Source organism: Oncorhynchus masou, chromosome 32, assembly GCF_036934945.1.
Source record: "Oncorhynchus masou masou isolate Uvic2021 chromosome 32, UVic_Omas_1.1, whole genome shotgun sequence".
Lineage (NCBI taxonomy): Eukaryota > Metazoa > Chordata > Actinopteri > Salmoniformes > Salmonidae > Oncorhynchus > Oncorhynchus masou.
Window position 1 is genome coordinate 42,261,449 of NC_088243.1, and position 17,619 is coordinate 42,279,067.

Sequence of the window (17,619 nt, forward strand, 5' to 3'; positions counted from 1 at the left end):
GCTCAGGCTCATTTTTCAAAATAAAATCCTGAAACAATGTCTTGTGATACTAGACACATTAAGGAAGCCATAGAAAATGTTATCGTTGATATCCCATTCACTGCTCAATAGGGAAGCATAGGAAGGGACTCTTATTTAGAAACCGCTGTGTTCCTGATTAGATTTTTCTCATTCTTTTGCCTGCAATATCAGTTCTGTTATACTCACAGACAATACCTTTACAGTTTTGGAAACTGTAGAGTGTTTTTCATCCTAAGCTGTCAATTATATGCATATTCTATTTTCTGGTCCTGAAAAATAGAACAGAACCATTATTTTAAAAGCATGGGAACCAGATGATAACTTTATTTTACATTCCGGGCATTTTTATTCCAGTCCCACAAAAAAATGCAACAAAGCCAATGCAAAGCCCTCCCAGTCACTCAGAAACGTTTTCCAGTGTCAGTTAGTCAGTCCCATGTTTTTTGACGGGTCAAATAGGTTTATTTAACCTGTATGTTTTTGATTCGCAACGACCCGAACAGACTTCCATAGTTGGTGTGTGTCTAAGTTATTAGATGAGCGTGTAGGCTATCTGCCCCTTCCCCTCCCGCCGAAGCATGCATCGTCTACTGTAGCTAATGACATTACAGGCGTGATTCAGAAATTAGGGAGAGAGATTTTTAATTCGAGAATGGATAAACATTTTCAATGCTAGTTAAGGATACTATTAGTTATCACGTTTCACATTGGATGTATTAACTACAAAAGGTAAGATGTGTTTTCATTTTAATTATGGTGCCGCTCTGCACACACAAGCTTGTTAGCTAGCTAAGGTAGCTCTGGTCTCGTTCTCAAAAACTCTAGGTGGCATTATGTGTAATGTAATGGAAATGTGAGTCATGATCAAGGGTTAGCTCTCGTCCAACATTAGTTAAGGCAACTCTCTAAAGTTCAAAGACATTCAAAGAAGCCGCTCCTCTGTAGGTATAATTCCATGGGCCTAATTCAGATAATGCATGTCATTAACATCAAGTTGCCCAGCACTCTCCTCACACGCAAAATGGTCAGTTCCATGTCGCACTTTCCCACTCAATTGCAAGCTGCTCTATCCATTGGTGAAGTAATGTAATGTTGATTACACAGGTTTAAAAAGGAGCAGAAAGGAAAGATATAAACCATTCTTTTTTGGGGTTTGAACCGATTCTGAACATTAATTTGCTGGTCGGAACAGTGGAACAAAACAATTAAAAATAATTTGTGTTCCAGCCCTTGGTTGTAACATTGTAGCTTGCTGTTTAGTAAACATACAGTGCATTCAGAAATAATTTAGTCCCCTTGGCTTTTTCCACATTCTGTTACGTTACAGCCGTATGCTAAAATGGATTACATTTTTTTCTCCCCTTATCAATCTACACACAATACCCCATAATGACAAAGCAAAAACATATTTTTCATAATTCTTTGCAAATGTATTTACAACAGTTACAGACACTTTACTCAGTACTTTTTTGAAGCACCTTTGGCAGTGATTACAGCCTCGAGTTTACTTGGGTAAGACGGTACAAGCTCTACAGACCTGTATTTGGGGAGTTTCTCCAATTCTTCTCTGCAGAGCCTCTCTAGCTCTGTCAGGTTGAATGGAAGCATCGCTGCACAGCTATTTTCAGGTCTCTACAGATAGAGTCCGGGCTCTGGCTGGGCCACTCAAAGACATTCAGAGACACCTGTGCTGTCTTGGCGGTGTGTTTAGGGTTGTTGTTCTGTTGGATGGCGAACGTTTGCCCCTATCCTAAATCCTGAGCACTTTGGAGTAGGTTTTCATCAAGTATCTCTATGTACTTTGCTCCATTCACCTTTCCCTCGATCCTGACTAGTCTCCCAATCCATGCCACTGAAAAACATCCCCACAGCATGATGCTGCCACCATGTTTCACTGTCACATCCAGACTTGGCCAAAGAGTTCGACCTTGGATTCATCAGACCAGCGAATCTCAGGGTCTAAGAGTCCTTTAGGTGCCTTTGGCAAAGTCCTGTGCCTTTTACTGAGGAGTGGCTTCCGCCTGACCACTCTACTGTACTATAAAGGCCTGATTAGTGGAGTGCTGCAGAGATGGTTGTCCTTCTGGAAGGTTCTCCCATCTCCACAGAGAAACTCTAGAGCTCTGTCAGAGGGACCATCAGGTTCTTGGTCACCTCACTGAACAAGGCCCTTCTCCCCCGATTGCTCACCTTGGTCGAGCAGTCAGCTCTAGGAAGAGTCTTGGTGGTTCCAAAATTCTTCCATTTAAGAATGATAGAGGTCACTGTGTTCTTGGGGACTATCAATGCTGCAGACATTTTTTGGTACCCTTCCCCAGATCTGTGCCTCGACACAATCCTGTCTCGGAGCTCTACAGACAATTCTTTCCACCTCATGGCTTGGTTTTTGCTCTGACATGCACTGTCAACTGTGGGACCTTATGTAGACAGCTGTGTGCCTTTCCAAATCATGTCCAATCAATTGAATTTACCACAGGTGGACTCCAATCAAGTTGTAGAAACATCCCAAGGATCATCAATGGAAACAGGATGCACCTGAGCTCAATTTCGAGTCTCATAGCAAAGGGTCTGAATATTTATGTAAATAAGGTATTTATGTATTTTTTATACATTTGCTAAAATTTCTTAAACCTGTTTTCACTTTGTCATTCTGAGGTATTGTGTGTAGATTAATGAAGAAAAAAAGGAATTGACGCAATTTTAGAATAAGGCTGTAACATAACAAAATGTGGAAAAAGTCAAAGGGTCTAAATACTTTCCGAATGCCCTGTATCTACGACTAAAAAGAGAAGAGATTTTACTAATAATAATAATTTCCCCCTACTGTAATATAGTAGTATGTTAACGTTAGTCAGCAATATACAAAATGGGTTTTAGTAGTTAATCTAAAGTTAGCTAGCTAGGTGGCTTGCAGTAAGAATGCTCCATTGTCAAATTCGTGTTGATGAGAGGAATCACTTGAAGTCATTGCAGTCTGGTCAGTTCTTTCAGTTTTGCCCAAAGGATAGTGCTGTTAGTCTGCCTCCCTTTCAAAAAAGCCTGCCTTGGGTGAGGGATGGGGCCCAGAGCACAAGGCACCACCCCACACGAGTTGTAGTCTTTCAGAGACCAGAAAAAAATGTGTTGGCGGCTTGTTAATTTAGCAATTCATCCGCCAATAGGAACATCACAGAAAGACATCCAATGGCTTTATCGAACAAGATCAACGATATCTACATGCACAAAAATGGAAACAGATGTAGGATCTTAATTTGAACACTGTTTTGTCGCTGAGAATTTTCCTGCATAGCAGAAAATGCAAACTTGTAGTGTATTCAAGGTTTAAAAAGTCTTCTAAAGTTTGTAATTTCCACTTAAAAATGTCAGACTTGATTTGCCCTGATGTGAAATGTATCAGTCTCTCCCCAAAAAAATCCATTAATTAGAATCCACATAATAATTCACATTTCCTGTTGCTACAAGATCATTTTCCTGCTGTAGCAAACTTGCTCAAATTAAAATCCTACGTCTGGAGTGTGATCAGTATCACATAGAGCCCACCCCCCCCGCCCCATTTATATACCAGAAGCCGTCATAGGGTGGATCATTCAGCGTGCGAAGCTCAGACCCATCTTCCTTCTGGGCAATGATGAAAACATGCCCAAATTCCCCTTTCATTTGATCACCCTGTTGCAGGGGAATTTGTAGTGTCTTTGAGGTTTTAAAAAACTTCTGAAGTTTGTAATTTCCACTTTGAAATTTCAGACTAGATTTTCATTTTGTATCAACCCCAACAAGGATTACCATCCAAATAACAATTAACATATCCTGTTCCTGCAGGATTATTTTCATGCTGTGGAAAACTGTCTTAAATGAAGATGAATCACTGTGCATGACAATGATTAAGTTGCTTTGTGGGAAAATGTCTGCTGAATTGCCAAACGGAATTAACTTTTGGCCTTGCAAAGTATATACGTTTTGTTTACTTCTGGATCTGCTTCAATCCAATAGGAATGTTTACTCAGTACACAAAGGCCCTTCTGTCTGGGAGGGAGTATACACAGTAAAGCTGTAGTTTAATAGCATGATCATGTTTATCATTTGAGTCATACAGTGCCTTGCGAAAGTATTCGGCCCCCTTGAACTTTGCGACCTTTTGCCACATTTCAGGCTTCAAACATAAAGATATAAAACTGTATTTTTTTGTGAAGAATCAACATCAAGTGGGACACAATCACGAAGTGGAACAACATTTATTGGATACTTCAAACTTTTTTAACAAATCAAAAACTGAAAAAGTGGGCGTGCAAAATTATTCAGCCCCTTTACTTTCAGTGCAGCAAACTCTCTCCAGAAGTTCAGTGAGGATCTCTGAATGATCCAATGTTGACCTAAATGACTAATGATGATAAATACAATCCACCTGTGTGTAATCAAGTCTCCGTATAAATGCACCTGCACTGTGATAGTCTCAGAGGTCCGTTAAAAGCGCAGAGAGCATCATGAAGAACAAGGAACACACCAGGCAGGTCCGAGATACTGTTGTGAAGAAGTTTAAAGCCGGATTTGGATACAAAAAGATTTCCCAAGCTTTAAACATCCCAAGGAGCACTGTGCAAGCGATAATATTGAAATGGAAGGAGTATCAGACCACTGCAAATCTACCAAGACCTGGCCGTCCCTCTAAACCTTCAGCTCATGCAAGGAGAAGACTGATCAGAGATGCAGCCAAGAGGCCCATGATCACTCTGGATGAACTGCAGAGATCTACAGCTGAGGTGGGAAACTCTGTCCATAGGACAACAATCAGTCGTATATTGCACAAATCTGGCCTTTATGGAAGAGTGGCAAGAAGAAAGCCATTTCTTAAAGATATCCATAAAAAGTGTTGTTTAAAGTTTGCCACAAGCCACCTGGGAGACACACCAAACATGTGGAAGAAGGTGCTCTGGTCAGATGAAACCAAAATTGAACTTTTTGGCAACAATGCAAAACGTTATGTTTGGCGTAAAAGCAACACAGCTCATCACCCTGACCACACCATCCCCACTGTCAAACATGGTGGTGGCAGCATCATGGTTTGGGCCTGCTTTTCTTCAGCAGGGACAGGGAAGATGGTTAAAATTGATGGGAAGATGGATGGAGCCAAATACAGGACCATTCTGGAAGAAAACCTGATGGAGTCTGCAAAAGACCTGAGACTGGGACGGAGATTTGTCTTCCAACAAGACAATGATCCAAAACATAAAGCAAAATCTACAATGGAATGGTTAAAAAATAAACATATCCAGGTGTTAGAATGGCCAAGTCAATGTCCAGACCTGAATCCAATCGAGAATCTGTGGGAAAGAACTGAAAACTGCTGTTCACAAATGCTCTCCATCCAACCTCACTGAGCTCGAGCTGTTTTGCAAGGAGGAATGGGAAAAAATTTCAGTCTCTCGATGTGCAAAACTGATAGAGACATACCCCAAGCGACTTACAGCTGTATTCGCAGCAAAAGGTGGCACTACAAAGTATTAACTTAAGGGGGCTGAATAATTTTGCATGCCCAATTTTTCAGTTTTTGATTTGTTAAAAAAGTTTGAAATATCCAATAAATGTCGTTCCACTTCATGATTGTGTCCCACTTGTTGTTGATTCTTCACAAAAAAATACAGTTTTATATTTTTATGTTTGAAGCCTAAAATGTGGCAAAAGGTCGCAAAGTTCAAGGGGAGTGAATACTTTCGCAAGGCACTGTATGTAGTTGGGATAGACACTGCTAGTAGGGTCTATTTAATCTGTATCGCTGAAGCGTTGCCGATTGCGCGATAGAAATTTAAAGGTCATTAAAGCAGTGGATGAAGACTCCACTAAACACAGGAAAATTGCCTTCAAATTTCAGTCAAGCTGAACTTCCGCGATACGGATTGAATAGAGCCCTTGGTTATTAAACTATAGATATAGTTGTGATCTAATGCTATGGTAACTAATGAGATAGTAAGCGAGTATAGATATACAGTAGTTGTCATAAACACTGATGCCCGCAAGACTCACCCTTAGACCAGGGGGTAGCTGGAAGCCGTGGCGATGCCACACTGGTTGTGCTTATTCCTGGACATCATTATGTAGCCCTTATCTCCCCAGTCAAAGCCCCAGCTAGAACACACACATCAAGCAAACACTTAGCATTTAGCAATGACATAGCAACATTGATATCAGTGTGTTGGACCGCTTAAACCACCTGTTTTAAGCATCATAGTTTGTTCTTGGCACATTAGATCCCATTCTAACTAATAAGAGAGCCCATCTCTGACAGTGCTGAGATTAGGAAATGCAACTGCAACACCATTGGCTTATGGTGGCTCTTGACCAATCAGATAGGCCTAGCTTGATTTCATACAGCATGTTGTTTACCTGTTCTTCACCAGCCAGTAGTCCTGGCCATCATCACTAGTGCCATAGCCCACAGCCAGCACACCGTGATCCAGCTGATCGCTGCTGCAGTCTGGCTCATCATAGACACCTGGGAATGAACAACCATTCAGTTATTCTCAATATACTGTACACATAATCAGCCTGTTATCAGTTTATATGTGTCACATATTTAATATTTTGCAAAGGATATGTATCATGACTGTTGACGCCCAAGTCAATACATTGCTTTCAATGTACAAAACACACAGGGAGTATTACTGTACATCTAAGAAAGAAGATAACAAGTCACAGATCATTCAGTACACAGTTATGAACCATAACTTATGGAGTCTCAATTAAGCTTTCATAAGCCCTTTATAAGGCCTACCTACATAAATGCTTCAGAAATCATTCATGAGAAAATGTCATACCAATTAAAGGGTAGTATAAAACCAATGCCACATTTGTTAAAGAACCAGATGTCACAACCTGTTATTAGCTAAAGGGTTAAGGTTATAAAGGGTTTATTACGCTTTATAAGTTATAGTTTTTTAAAAGTTTGACCAAGATGACAAGTGTAGGTCCAGGTTGGAGAAAGTCATGTCTTAAAAAGACTAATTTGATTAATCTAGAGAGAGCCGGTTCTTAAAAGGTCTTACCTTATTCATCTGAAAATAGGCATGTCTAAAAAAAAAAAAGACACCGCTGGTCATGTCAACCTACCCGGTGCAGGTGGCACCCAGACTGTCTGGCTTGTAGTGGCACTTCTTGTCCTGTCATAGAAAGACATTGTTAAATATATACTTTAGAAATGTAGTTGCTAATTGTTTACGGCAAAAGTGCAGTAGAAAAGCATTATTTAGACTGTATGTTAAAATATAAAGTATTCTTAAAATGGGCCAAAAATAGCATGAACTATTATAAGTAAGCACATATATTATATTCACACCTAAATGTGTAATTGTAAAATAATGCTCTCAACTGCCTGCTCCTTGTAGACTGATTATATTGCACCACTAAGCATTTGCACTAGATGTCACTGTTGTGCTTCTTCCTTGAGTCAGGAGGTGGTCAATTCAGAATGTTGGAATTGACTCCAATTCAATTCATGAATTGAATTAGAGTTGAAATGGCCACACCCCACAAGATGTAGAATTTGAGTGACAGGAAGTAGAAATGAATTCAGTGCAATTAAAATAATTCCACTCAGTCATAGAACATGAATTTCTTGCAGATACCAAATAATATATCACCTTTCTCTGGAAACAATGTTCATACTATTTTAACCTTAGTGCTAAGAATAGCCAAATACACTGCTCAAAAAATAAAGGGAACACTAACATAACACATCCTAGATCTGAATGAATTAAATATTCTTATTGAATACTTTTTTCTTTACATAGTTGAATGTGCTGACAACAAAATCACACAAAAATTATCAATGGAAATCAAATCAACCCATGGAGGTCTGGATGCCTGTATGACCTCCCTACAACGCCTGGGCATGCTCCTGATGAGGTGGCGGATGGTCTCCTGAGGGATCTCCTCCCAGACCTGGACGAAAGCATCCGCCAACTCCTGGACAGTCTGTGGTGCAACGTGGCGTTGGTGGATGGAGCGAGGCATGATGTCCCAGATGTGCTCAATTGGATTCAGGTCTGGGGAACGGGTGGGCCAGTCCATAGCATCAATGCCTTCCTCTTGCAGGAACTACTGACACACTCCTGCCACATGAGGTCCAGCATTGTCTTGCATTAGGAGGAACCCAGGGCCAACCGCACCAGCATATGGTCTCACAAGGGGTCTGAGGATCTCATCTCGTTACCTAATGGCAGTCAGGCTACCTCTGGCGAGCACATGGAGGGATGTGCGGCCCCCCAAAGAAATGCCACCCCACACCATGACTGACCCACCGCCAAACCAGTCATGCTGGAGGATGTTGCAGGCAGCAGAACGTTCTCCACGGTGTCTCCAGATTCTGTCACGTCTGTCACATGTGCTCAGTGTGAACCTGCTTTCATGTGTGAAGAGCAGAGGGCACCAGTGGCGAATTTGCTAATCTTGGTGTTCTCTGGAAAATGCCAAACGTCCTGCACGGTGTTGGGCTGTAAGCACAACCCCCACCTGTGGATGTCGGGCCCTCATACCACCCTCATGGAGTCTGTTTCTGACCGTTTGAGCAGACACATGCACATTTGTGGCCTGCTGGAGGTAATTTTGCAGGGCTATGGCAGTGCTCCTCCTACTCCTCCTTGCACAAAGACGGAGGTAGTGGTCCTGCTGCTGGGTTGTTGCCCTCCTACGGCCTCCTCCACGTCTCCTGATGTACTGGCCTGTCTCCTGGTAGCGCCTCCATGCTCTGGACACTACGCTGACAGAGACAGCAAACCTTCTTGCCACAGCTCGCATTGATGTGCCATCCTGGATGAGCTGCACTACCTGAGCCACTTGTGTGGGTTGTAGACTCCGTCTCATGCTACCACTAGAGTGAAAGCACTGCCAGTATTTAAAAGTGACTAAAACATCAGCCAGGAAGCATAGGAACTGAGAAGTGGTCTGTGGTCCCACCTGCAGAACCACTCGTTTATTGGGGGTGTGTTGCTAAATGCCTATAATTTCCACCTGTTGTCTATTCCATTTGCACAACAGCATGTGAAATTTATTGTCAATCAGTGTTGCTTCCGAAGTGGACAGTTTGATGTGATTGACTTGGAGTTACATTGTGTTGTTTAAGTGTTCCCTTCATTTTTTTGAGCAGTGTATATTTCCACCAACCATTTTCATTTGTTTGGCTTCTTTTTAAAGGCCTCGCGGTCAACTTGAGGGTTCAACTAATGCATTCTGGGAAATTTAGTTTTTACCCCATATTTTAAGAACATTAAGTGATTAATGAAATATAACAACTTAGAATATTCACATACAAGGTTTGTTTTCTTTGATCATTCACATTTTATAAGTTTGTCCTGATAATCAATTGTTTCAACAATATTTTATATGCGTGTATATAACAACATGTTTGATGTATGTATGTACAAGATGTAGGATTGTATAGACTACACCTATTACGGAATAGAATAATTAGAATTTAATTGAATTTCACTTTTCAATTCTATTTCCTTTCTTTCAAATTCTAATTGCAATTTTGTATCCTGTTTACTACTTCAATTCAAATTAAATTCAAATTCAAGAATTGAATCGGAATTTATGAGGCATTCTCATTTAAATTATGAATTGAGCCTAAACCTGCAGCCTACTACTGCTCTGTGTGGGGCTGATGTGGGCTGGCGTGAAAGAAGGATGAATTTGATCCTATCTATACACTGATCTAAGGTCAGTTTGGCATTTCTCATTTCTAATGCTTAGCCATTGGCTCTCCCTAAAGCCCATCTGATGCAAATCTGTACCTTAAGACAACTTCTATCAAGATCTGGGGTGTATTCATTAGGTACCAAATGGAAGAAAATGAACTGAAATGTTTTTAAACGTGTGGTCCTAATGAACACACAACCCTGCCCACTGTTCAATGCTCACCTCAGCATGGTAGGCATAGGAGTCCTCAGTGTCCAGGCCTCCAGGGGCCAAGGACTTGATGTACTCGAAGGCCTGGTCCATGAGACCGCCCATGCAGCCCATGTTGCCGATCTTGCCGGAGCTGTCAACCAGCTGCTGCTCACTGAGGGACACCAGCTTATTGGTCTTCCTGTAGTGCTGGCCTTCCAGAGAGCCAGTCTGCGGGAGGGATGGAAGGAGGGAGGTAGGGGGGGGAGAAAAAGTACACTTAAACTTCCACACCAGTAGATATCTACTTTTTCGAGCTGAGAGACGATGGCCAGAGCTTACCCATGATACTACACAAAGATCTAAGTCAATAAGTCATTGTTTTAGTCAAAGTATGATGTTTTGGGACTTGAAGTGACAAAAAACTGCCCACTTTGTGCAAATCTGTGTGAATGTGGTATATTTTCCTGTGATATGACAGCCTATGTTTCGTTTCAGGAATGGGTTTATTTGAATGTTACCACTCACCAGCATGGCATTGCTTATTAATCAGAAACAGATGCAAAGTTATTCCTATTTGTGACTGAGATGAGCCAAAGAGCCTTGTGTCCACTTGGCTGCCTGAGCCGTGGCATAAATTTAAAAAGGAAGTGCAAACTTATGTTTTCGGACCTATACTTTTTCCCCCAGAAAACTATCATTATCCATTGGATAATTTTGTAAATTCTCACTTATTTTTGATGTAGTCTGTAAATGTATATACACACACACACACACATATATATATATATATATATATACATACACACATATACACATATACACATATACACACACAGTGTGGTCCAGTGCATTTGGAAAGTATTCAGACCCCTTGACTTTTTCCAGCCTTATTCTAAAGTGTATAAAATTGTTTTTTCCCCTCATCCATCTACACACAATACTCCACAATGACAAAGCAAAAACAGGTTTTTAGAAATGTTTGAAAATGTGTAAAAAAATGTTTTAAACTGTAATATATTACATTTACAAAGCAAAACAAAACCTTGACAACATCCGGCGAAATGGCAGAGCGCCAAATTCAAATTAAAGTACTGTAAATATTAAACTTTCATGAAATCACACATGCAATACACCAAATTAAAGCTACACTTATTGCTAATCCAGCCAACGTGTCAGATTTCAAAAAGGCTTTACGGCGAAAGCAAATGCGACTATCTGAGGATAGCACCCCACCAAACAAACCCATGACATTCATATTTCAACCCGCCAGGCGCGACAAAACGCAGAAATAACGATATAATTCAGGCCTTACCTTTGAAGAGCTTCTTTTGCTGGCACTCCAATATGTCTCATAAACATCACAAACGGTCCTTTTGTTTGATAAAATTCTGTTGTTATATCTCCAAAATGTACATTTATTTGGCGCGTTTGATCTAGAAAAACACCAGTTCCAACTTGCGCAACATAACTACAAAATATCTCATAAGTTACCTGTAAACTTGTTCCAAACGTTTCAAACAACTTTTCTAATACAACTTTAGGTATTTTTTAACGTAAATAATCAATAAAATTCAAGACGGGATAAACTGCGTTCAATAAATAAATATGTAACTACAGCAGATAAAAACTAAGTGGAGCGAGGTTTCAGGTCGACTCTTGTTCTGAACAGCCCTACTTCTTCATTTCTCAAAGGAAAAACATCAACCAATTTCTAAAGACTGTTGACATCCAGTGGAAGCGATAGGAACTGCAAGCAAGCGCCACAAATCTAGATCCACATTGAAACCCCATTGAAAAGAGAGTGACCTCAATTTTGTTCCTGAATGGATTTTTTCTCATATTTTTGCCTGCCATATCAGTTCTGTTTTACTCACAGATATTATTCAAACAGTTTTCGAAACTAGAGTGTTTAGACACTCTGTCTAAATCTACCAATTATATGCATATCCTAGCTTCTGGGCCTGAGTAGCAGGCAGTTTACTTTAAGCACGCTTTTCATCCGGACATGAAAATACTGCCGCCTATCCCGATTAAAGCATCTTTGGCAGCGATTACAGCCTCAAGTCTTCGTTGTTATCCTGTTAAATCTATGGGGGCGCTATTTCATTTTTGGATAAAAAGACGTGCCCGTTTTAAGCGCAATATTTTGTCACAAAAAGATGCTCGACTATGCATATAATTGATACCTTTGAAAGAAAACACTCTGATGTTTCCAGAACTGCAAAGATATTGTCTGTGAGTGCCCCAGAACAGAAGCTACAGGCAAAACCAAGATGAAACTGCAACCAGGAAATGAGTAGGATTTTTGAGGCTCTGTTTTTCATTGTCTCCTTATATGGCTGTGAAAGGGCAGGCTCATTCCTGTCACAATCTATCATTTCCCCAAGGTGTCTGCAGCATTGTGACGTATTTGTAGGCATATCATTGGAAGATTGACCATAAGAGACTACATTTGCCAGGTGTCCGCCCGGTGTCCTCCGTCGAAATTGGTGCGTCATCTTCAACTGCACGTCTTTTTCCAAGCGATTCACCGGAGAAAGGAGAGTACCACGAACATATATCAATGAAGAGATATGTGAAAAACACATTGAGGATTGATTCTAAACAGCGTTTGCCGTATTTCAGTCGATATTATGGAGTTAATTTGGAAAACAGTTCGCCGTTTTGATGACTGAATTTTCGTTTTTTTTTGGTACCCAAACGTGATGTACAAAACGGAGCGATTTCTCCTACACAAAGAATCTTTCAGGAAAAACTGAACATTTGCTATGTAACTGAGTCTCCTCATTGAAAACATCCGAAGTTCTTCAAAGGTAAATGATTTTATTTGAATCCTTTTCTTGTTTTTGTGCAAATGTTGCCCGCTAAATGCTACGTTAAATGCTACGCTCGCTATCACAAATGCTTGTTTTGCTATGGTTCAAAAGCATATTTTGAAAATCTGAGATGACAGTGTTGTTAAGAAAAGGCTAAGCTTGAGAGCTAGCACATTCATTTCATTTCATTTGCGATTTTCATAAATAGTTAACGTTACGTTATGCTAATGAGCTTGAGGCTATAACTGGATACAGGTTTTTTTCATAGCCAAACGTGAACAAAACGGAGCGATTTGTCCTACACAAATAATATTTTTTTGAAAAAACTGAACATTTGCTATCTAACTGAGAGTCTCCTCATTGAAAACATCTGAAGTTCTTCAAAGGTAAATGCTTTTATTTGAATGATTTTCTTGTTTTTGTGAAAATGTTGCTGGCTGAATTCTAGGCTTATAGCTATGCTAGCTATCAACACTCTTACACAAATGCTTGTTTAGCTATGGTTGAAAAGCATATTTTGAAAATCTGAGATGACAGTGTTGTTAACAAAAGTCTAAGCTTGAGAGCAAATATATTTATTTCATTTCATTTGCGATTTTCATGAATAGTTAACGTTGCGTTATGCTAATGAGCTTGAGGCTATAAATAGAATCCCGGATCCGGGATTGCTCGACGCAAGAAGTTAAGATGCTACACGCTTGGCACACCTGTATTTGGGGAGTTTTTCCCATTCCTCTCTGCAGTTCCTCTCAAGCTCTGTCAGGTTGGATGCACAGCTATATCTGTGGTCTGATGGATTACCAGGACTAGTGCTCTTGGCATGTGCTGACCAACTGGCAGGTGTCTTCACTGACATCAACACCATTATCCCACAAACCCTAGACCAACTCCAATTTGCATGACTACAGCTCTACAGCTCAGCGTTCAACATCATAGCACCCTAAAAGCTCATCACTAAGCTAAGGATCCTGGGACTAAACACCTCCCTCTGCAACTGGATCCTGGACTTCCTGACGGGCCGCCCCCAGGTGGTGAGGGTAGGTAGCAACACATCTGCGACGCTGATCCTCAACACTGGAGCTCCCCCGGGGTGCATGCTCAGTCCACTCCTGTACTCTCTGTTCACCCATGACTGCATGGCCGGGCACGACTCCAACACCATCATTAAGTTTGCAGACGACACAACAGTGGTAGGCCTGATCACCAACAACGACGAGACAGCCTATAGGGAGGAGGTCAGAGACCTGGCAGAGTGGTGCCAGAATAACAACCTATCCCTCAACGTAACCAAGACTAAGGAGATGATTGTGGACAACAGGAAAAGGAGGACCGAGCATGCCCCAATTCTCATTGACGGGGCTGTGGTAGAGCAGGTTGAGAGCTTCAAGATCCTTGGTGTCCACATCAACAACAAACTAGAATGGTCCAAACACAATAAGACAGTTGTGAAGAGGGCACGACAAAACCTATTCCCCCTCAGGAAACTAAAAAGATTTGGTATGGGTCCTGAGATCCTCAAAAGGTTCTACAGCTGCAACATCAAGAGCATCTTGACTGGTTGCATCACTGCCTGGTACGGCAAATGCTCAACCTCTGACCGCAAGGCACTACAAAGGGTGGTGCGTACGGCCCAGTAAATCACTGGTGCTAAGCTGCATGCCATCCAAGACCTCTACACTAGGCGGTGCCAGAGGAAGGCCCTAAAAATGGTCAAATACCCCAGCCACCCCAGTCATAGACTGTTCTCTCTACTACTGCATGGAAAGCGGTGCCGTGACCAATTCATTGTAATCCGGGGAAGAGGGTAGTGCTACCTTGGAAAATAGTTAATAGAAGGTGTGTATTATAGACAGGAGTGCATTGATAGAATTTGCACTTCAGCTTTGATGGCAGGTTTGAACCTTGTGATCAAAACAGTAACTGCGGGGGTAGTGGATGAAATAGGGCAGGATGTTTGAGAGTGGAATATAACTCCGCTCACTTCGCAGATGTGCGAGGGGTAATAGGACCACAGGGAAAATGACTAACAATAGTTTCAATGGCCAAGGTAAACCAAAGAAACGTAGTGGAAAAACGTCAAAGCGTAGGAGGACAGAGTCTTGTTTTCGGTGTGGGGCTTTTGGTAATTGGAAAAGGGAGTGTAAAGTGGGTATGGAGCCTGCTGTAATCAGAGAAAATGCTAACAGGCAAGCGTTTGCATTGTTTTCAAAAGAGCAACAACAAATCCTTTTGAGAGAAGCAGGAGAGGAAATGTCACATATCGGTGTGTAGCCTCGGTTCGATCGTTAAGTGGTTCACATAGATTACAATTTCTACGTGAAGGAAGACGTATGAGATCACGTCTTACCTAACTTTTTAGTAGAGACCAGGGATCAAATATCGCAGATTCCTTACGATGAGAAATTCGCTAAATCTGCCACAGGAAAACGTATTTTGGGTTGAAGAATCAAGGCGAAATGCCAGGGGAATGGATTCTAAAGGTAACACATTTAATTATATGGCCAAACACTCCTTGCAAACTCAGAAAGCCGTGGGGGGGTTTTATGATCTCATGAGACATTTTATGTGGTTTTATTTGGAAATAGATACATATTTCATGTCGTCTTTTTTCTGAAATAGATTTCTAGAATGGACAAAAGGTTGGTGGGGTCACGAGGAATTAGTATAGGGGTTACCAAACTTTACATTTGTTTTATGTGGTGCGGTGGTTACGGAGAATCATGGGAAAAGAGACCAGTGAATTGTTAGACTCTGTGACAGGATAACGTCGCCGTGTCTAAGACATGCTAAATAAAGGATGGGGTGGATTAAAATAAACATTTAATGATTGGGGTAAGGAGAGCAGTTAGTGATATTTGGCAGTTTTAAGTATAAAAGTATATGATTAGGCCATAAATGGTGTTCCAGATAAGTGAGGCCCATTCATGTGTGTTCTGGACCTACAGTTCACCAGCACATACACACACACACACACTGGTTACGAATATGCGTTAGTGGTGTTGATACTGTGGGATTTATTTTGGATGGGGTCTTTTCAATTCAGTTTTAAATTGGGTATGCACTAGAATGGAAATGTGTGGAAGGTTGTGAAATGGGTTCTGAAGGACAGGGAATGAAAAGGGAGAGGAAATATTTTAATGGTGTCGAATGCACTGAATCCTGACTTTCTGGTGAGGCCTGATCAATCTCACTATAAAAGATCTGAACAGGTGGGATTTAATTATAAAATGAATGAGAAACACCAGACTCTATTCAAAGTGTACCATTACTTAGAGATAATATTACTTCCTTAGGGAGTTATAAAGAGTTGTAATTCTAAGTTGATTAGTCATTCAAATTGGTTTATTGTGTATCATGGGTTCCCTGGGTCATGGTCTTTGGGTAAATATACAAAGGTACATTGTTCTGTCTGCATATAGAAGGGAAAATATATGTTAAGAGAGTGAGTTAACTACAGTATAGACTCTGCTCTACTTAGATGTAGAGTAATTGTTCAGCCTGTTCTACTCTTTTACCTTTGTATCATGTGGTGAGAGCGAAACAAGAATGAGTGTGTGTTTCGGTGGTGTATCTTATATTTCCAGTCTGTAAATGTTACAATTTTTGTATTCGGCTGTTTTCCAAAAGTTGTGGGCAGTGGCCCTAAAACTATGCCAAGGTACATATATTTGAAGTCAAAATACTTTAACGTACTACCTCTTTGGGCTTTCATCCTGTGAAATTGCAGAGCGCGAAATTCAAAATTCGTAATATTAAACATTCATGAAAATACAAGTGTCTTACATTGTTTAAAAGCTTAACTTCTTGTTAATCCAGCCGCTTTGTCAGATTTCAAAAAGGCTTTACGGCGAAAGCACACCATGTGATTATCTGAAGACAGCATCCCGCGTACATAAGCATTACAAACATTTTCCAACCAAGCAGAGGCGTCACGAAAGTCAGAAATAGCGATAAAATAAATCACTTACCTTTGAAGATCTTCCTCTGTTTGCAATCCAAAGGGTCCCAGCTACAATGAAAGCCCTAAAAAGCCTCCTCATGCTTTTGCCCAGTCTTCCCCTTTCGGCCCCAGGTTCCGAGAAGTGTTCCCAAGTCATGTCATTTTCACTTTGTTCCCCATCTCCTCCATTGCCAGAACCCTACATCCTCTTGAGGTAACTCAGCACTGTGCTCATCACTGTATATGCTTTCACATCAATGCCTTCAACATGTTGTTTAGAGTACAATTACCCCAACATCCTCTTTCATTATGATTCATTAACCAATAAACCAGCTAACCCCAATCCAACTATGATGTATAAAGTAGTTCCCAGACCCATCCATCGGCATGTCTTACAGTGGAATCTAGTCTTTCTTTCTCGCCACTTCCTCTGTCATGGTGTCTTCAAGCTCACCCATTATGCAGCTGGACCTCCCTTCACGTGAGAAGTTTGCACCCACCGAGGAGAGACATGACGATCTTTACCGCTGCAGGTGCTGTAAGGAGTACTGTGTGTGAACCAAACCAACTAACACTGTCCCAACACCCCTGCCTGGTGCATCTTGATGTACACTCAATCCCCAGAATTCAGCCCGTGCCCTTGGTTATCTCTGCTTTCACTTGAGGATATACACACTGCAACACATGGGTCATTTCCTGACAACCTAGACTCTCCTGTTATGGCAAGATCATTCATTTATGACATTTGAATAACAGCCTCCCCTGTACTCCCATCGATCTCCCAGTTACCAATCATGTGGCACGAGTCCTCATTAACTGATATCCCAACAATGCTACTAAAGTAACCCCTGCTACTACTAACATGGCCCATGACTATAGCATCTTTCAATTACGGTCCCTACAGCGACTGCCGTGAGAATAACTACTGTATGTAATCTGTCAAGTGTTCGCCGGCTGTTAGAA

At 41.1% G+C, this 17,619-nt stretch overlaps 1 protein-coding gene across 1 annotated transcript in view; it reads right to left on the minus strand.

Moving 5' to 3' along the window:
* The window catches only part of LOC135527207 (procathepsin L-like), a 68,154-nt gene that overhangs the window by 25,175 nt on the left and 25,360 nt on the right, over positions 1–17,619 (minus strand). Inside the window, exons 5-9 of the mRNA XM_064955818.1 lie at positions 9,931–10,128; positions 7,123–7,172; positions 6,788–6,798; positions 6,400–6,508; positions 6,040–6,141 (exon numbers count right to left, since the gene is read on the minus strand). Of these exons, the coding sequence (XP_064811890.1) occupies positions 6,042–6,141; positions 6,400–6,508; positions 6,788–6,798; positions 7,123–7,172; positions 9,931–10,128 (468 nt within the window). The 3' untranslated portion in view covers positions 6,040–6,041. The remainder of the gene's footprint in view (positions 1–6,039; positions 6,142–6,399; positions 6,509–6,787; positions 6,799–7,122; positions 7,173–9,930; positions 10,129–17,619) is intronic.